General features: G+C 48.2%; 1 protein-coding gene across 1 annotated transcript; it reads right to left on the reverse strand.

Annotated features, from left to right (window-relative positions):
- Positions 1-351: 351 nt before the first annotated feature.
- Positions 352-2,473, reverse strand: LOC101784945. Its single transcript, XM_004979395.3, has 3 exons — positions 1,989-2,473; positions 988-1,095; positions 352-693 (listed from the first exon to the last, which is right to left on the reverse strand). The coding sequence occupies exons 1-3, from the start codon at positions 2,376-2,378 to the stop codon at positions 571-573; spliced, it is 621 nt and encodes a 206-aa protein (XP_004979452.1). The 5' UTR covers positions 2,379-2,473; the 3' UTR covers positions 352-570.
- Between the last annotated feature and the right edge of the window lie 2,251 nt (positions 2,474-4,724).

A 4,724-nucleotide genomic window follows, 5' to 3' on the forward strand; every position in this document is an offset into this window, starting at 1 on the left:
CTGATCTCGACGAGCCCCACCAACCAAAAATACTACCTCGGGCACCCTCCTCGGTAGGTTGCCAGATCTAAACACCGACACTTGTATAACATGGCAAGTACATACGGACAGCAATCATCTACACTGTTGGGTCCTTAGAAAAGAATCAGAGAGACTGAGGCAAGGCAAAATATTTGGCAATAAATATCTCTCCATGCATTCCCACGTTATAGTCCAGATCTCGAGAGGCTCCTCAGACCCCTTACTCCTCAGACCCCTTACGCTGCGATCCGCATCACATTACATAGACCTAGCGAGAATATCAGTCGACGACGTTGAAGCTGCATGGACAAACCTCCAAGAAACAGCAAGTGGCTGGCCAAAAAGAAAAAGCTCATAGCTTGCAGCCCAGAGCTCGGAAGATTCCAGTTTGTTCGGACATGGAACAATATCTTGTTGAAATGTTTGATTATAAGAGTCTACAGCTATCTTTGCATTTACAGCTACACGTACGCCTAGTAAAAGAAAAGAGAGTTTTGAGCTACGTATGTACGACCATTTGTTGTGGTTACTTCTGCACTTGTTCTTGCATTAGAACACGTCTGGGGAGGGCCGGGTGAGCCTCTCGTCTTCCAGTAGCTCGTATGGATCGATGTACGGCGGTGGCGACACTGGATTCTTGCTTGCGTCGTGTACGAAACTTGGTCCAAAGTACTATAAGAAGAAAACCATAAGCAAATGCTTTTGTCAATTCAAATTTATGTAAGACATTAGTAAAAAAGATGTCAAGTAGGTACAGCTCCTCTGCATATCCCACATGAGTAAACAAAAACCCAAGGCAAGTTGAAAAGAACAACATTATTTAGATCACAAATCATATCGATTTTAGTGGCATTTTAGTGGCCAGAATGATCAGTGAGATGCTCAATTGCAATAAATCAAGAACAGAGCACATATTGAACATAAGGATGCATGAGCAAATAAAAGGCACTATTAGCGAAGGCTTACCACATATAAACCAGCAAAGAGAGAAACAGTGACAAGAATCAGGGGCCCAAATGCCAGAAAGAAGGTACCACCAAGTGACAATAGTAACTTCGCCCGTGGTACAAGACCCTGAAAAGAAATAAATAATTGTAAGCAGGAGACATATTGTTGATTGTCTGATGCTGAGTTTATAGTTGATGAGATGAAGATTCTTCAATGCATATAAATATATAATGATAATTTGAAATAAAATCGTCGATCATCTGATTTTTGTCATTACTGAACTGACAGTTGATATCTGATACACACCGAAGATTCTTCAGTAGTTAACGATAAGGTGCAGACAAAAGAACCCGTTGAATATCTGATTATTACATATGCTGAATTGATAGTTCACAAGAGATGAATATTCTTGCGAACAACATGGCTGAGACCATGAGTTCAACTATCAGTACAACACTAACCATAAAGTAAATTGATCGTGTGCTACTAATCCTCACGATCACTGACAAGCGAGCGCCATAAGCCAAATGCAGTGCTCATCAGCTCAGGTGACCATATAAAAAAGGATAAAACTAGTAGTCAACAATCTCAATGCCATTGCTCACCGTAAAGTACCACCACGATTATAGAAAGAACCCAAAGATAAATCGTAATTACAGAAAGAACCCAAAGATAAATCAGGGGATCTCTCCAATCAGTCTCCTTTTGACATCAGTGCAGCTGTTCCTACTTCTAGTAAGCCACAACAGCAACCACTACTAGTTCCCTTTCTCTAATTAGTGCCTGCCTTGGTCAAATTAAGCATTCATTAGGCCAAGCACTCACTTCTCCATTTCAAATTACTACAAGTAGTAAATCACCCGACCCAATTCACATGCCTCAACTTTGCTGAGCTTCAAAGGTTTGATCTTTCAGTTCAGAGAAAGCCAAAGATCGCAACTTTATTGATCGCCAATCGTAATTCAGTGCGTGCGCGTGCGTATGCGTGTGAGAGTGAGCGAGCGGGATTGCGAGTGCACCTGGAGGCCCTCGCTGTTGAGCGCCATGGACCGCTCCCGCTGGCCGTCCGTGGCGGCGCCACGCTCGAACTCCGCCGCGGCCACCCCGCGCTTTCTCCCTGCCTCCGCTCCCCCTTCCTCCGCCTCCTTCGCCTCCGCGGGCGCGGCCCCCGGCGCCATCCCGCGCCGCCGGAGCTCCCTGGCGAAGAGCGACTCGGGCGCCTCCTCCTCCTCCTCCTTCTCTTTCCCCTCCGCCCCGTCGCCGCCGGCGCGGCACCTCACACGCAGGCGCAGCCGCACGGCGCGCGCGCGCGCCCGAGGCCGCAGAGACGACGAGGCCGACGGCGACGGCGGGGTCGCTGGCGGGAGGAGGGCGGTGGGGCCGGCGAGGCGGATCACGGCCATGGCCATGGCTGGGCGGGGCTGTGTCGTCGGTGTCGTTGGCGTCGCGTCGAGGCGGCAGGGGAGAGGCCAAGTCGGGGTGGACTTGAGGAGGGGCTCGCTCCGCGGCGGCGCGGCGAGGATCTGGCCGTCGGTTCGGTCTTAGGACTCGTGGCGGGGCGGGATGGACGGCGGGGATCCGGCGCGGGGCTCGTGCGGCTGGGGACGGAGGAGGAGGTGGTGGTAGCGTGCGGGGGAGCGGAGGCGGGGGCCGGGAGCACGTGAGGCAGTCGACGGGACACGTGGGCGGCGAGGGAGCGTCAGTTCACACACTTGAAAAGAAAAAAAAAGAAAGAAAATGAAAAACCGAAGCGTGCACGAGCACGACGGCAGCAGTTTGGCCATTTGGGTCAAGTTGTCGCCGAAGCTTGTCGGCTTGTGTGGGTTCAGTTTTCCAGGAAAGGAAAGCGTGCACGTTAGAGTAATGAATGCTTGGATCGCATCATTCCTCCCATCAGAGGCCGTAGTTTGCAATTTCGCATTCCAATCTTCTTCGGTCACGGGTGGATCAACCGCTTCAACTCATAAAATCTTTATACTTTATTATATATATCTGCAAAGCATGTAAGATTTGTATCTTACCTTTTGATTTGGTCCAACTTTTATCATTAATACGTGGGTTCAACTTTGATTTATGTCATGGAAAAGTAGACCCTTAGTCTAACAACTCATCCAGCTCTTTTTTGCCCATGCACTCCCCCCTCGTACTTATCGGAGTACTTTTCTACTTTGAGCAGGACTCCTTCACGTTGACTCCCAATTCGTTTGCTCCTCAAATATGGCACAATCTTCCTCGAAATCAGATCGAATCAAGCCCCAAAGCAGAAATCAAGATGGAGGAGTAGATTGGATAAGACAAGAGAGATGGGCGGTAGGTGCTTAGCAATAGGCGGTGGTCTCGAGACGAGGACGTCACGTAATGGCAAGAGGTCTGCTTAAATAGGTAGCCGCAGTGCATTTGTAAACATCATGCACACAGGTATAGCCAACGAGACCCGCCATCTCGCCGACGCTGCTACTCCCTCTTCGCTACAACTAGAGAAAGCGATGGAATCTTCGTTGCTAAACATCTATCGGTGCTTGCTTTGACACTTAACACATATGAGAAACCAAAAGATAGCAAATTTGATCGATTGACCACCTTGGTGAAATTAAACAAAAACTACTAATATGTTGTCATGAGTGAAATGCACCGTGGGCCCTTTAACTTGTTTGACTGTGCCAAATCAATCCTCAACTCCAAAAACGCATTTTTGGATCCCTAATCTTGATTTCTCGTTTACTGGTGGTCCAAATCGCCATGGTGTGGTATTTTTTCCAATGTGGCGGCGCCAACGTGTGGTCCAAATCGCCATGGTGTGGTATTTTTTCCAACGTGGCGGCGCCAATGTGTGGTCCACGACTTCAGATGCGCTGGAGGGCACCTGGTCGGTAGGATAAGTTCAATTTAGCCCTTGGAATTATTTGCCTATCGCATAACCCATCCTCCGCTTCCTCGAGTCCATCGTCAGCCGGCGGACAGGTGGTCGCTGCGAGGAATCGGTGGCGAGGAAGGTTCAAGCACCTCCGCCTGGATTCTCTCTTCCTCTCCTCTACTCTCTTTCGTAGCCTGGATTCTCCCATCCTCTTATTCTCCCATTCCTCTCCTCTACACAGGAAGAAGGAGCGTGGGATCCCCCGTTGACCGCCGGCCATGACGAATCCGGGCGATGGTACCCTCGATGCGGCGCGAAGGCGAACCTCCGCTAGTGTACGGTGAGTCAATCATAGCCTAAATCTCTGGGATTTCATTGTGATTTTGAGCGGAAGTCTTCAATTTTGGTTCGTCTAGGCTTTAAGTTCAGGTAATTTTCCCATTGTGTTCATGATGTAGGTGATGATAGTGAATGAGTTCACAATTGAGTTGCATCATGGAGGTTTCTTTGTTGGTCAAGGGTTGAATCGAGCCTATGTTGATCAGAAAGTTTCTTGGTTTGATCACTGTGAGGCAGATAGTTGGTCTCTGTTGTGGATTCAAGATTTTCTTGAACAACTTGGTTATCTGAAGAGTACATGTTTGAAGATTTATTGGTTGTTGCCGAGGAAAGATCTTTCTAATGGGTTTAGAATAGTCTGTTCTGATGGTGACACACTAGTCATGATGTATTTGATGAAGAAGGTCAAGAATTTTGTGCTTTATGTTGACCATGATGATAATATTGCAGAACTACATTGGGATGACATTGTAGCAAATTCAGTAGTTAGCCTGCCAAAAGTGTTGAGCACCAGGAAGTTTGAAGGTAATCGTGAGCCGTCACGAAAACAAAGCATACGATG

This window comes from Setaria italica, chromosome VIII (assembly GCF_000263155.2).
Source record: "Setaria italica strain Yugu1 chromosome VIII, Setaria_italica_v2.0, whole genome shotgun sequence".
Taxonomy (NCBI): Eukaryota; Viridiplantae; Streptophyta; class Magnoliopsida; order Poales; family Poaceae; genus Setaria; species Setaria italica.

Excerpts from the sequence above, each read along its gene's own strand:
- LOC101784945 (XM_004979395.3), bottom strand. The coding sequence starts at position 2,378 with ATGGCCATGGCCGTGATCCGCCTCGCCGGCCCCACCGCCCTCCTCCCG. Across the intron at positions 1,096-1,988 it reads TCAACAGCGAGGGCCTCCAG|GGTCTTGTACCACGGGCGAA; the intron begins GTGCACTCGCAA and ends ATTTCTTTTCAG. Across the intron at positions 694-987 it reads TCTTTGCTGGTTTATATGTG|TACTTTGGACCAAGTTTCGT; the intron begins GTAAGCCTTCGC and ends TTCTTCTTATAG.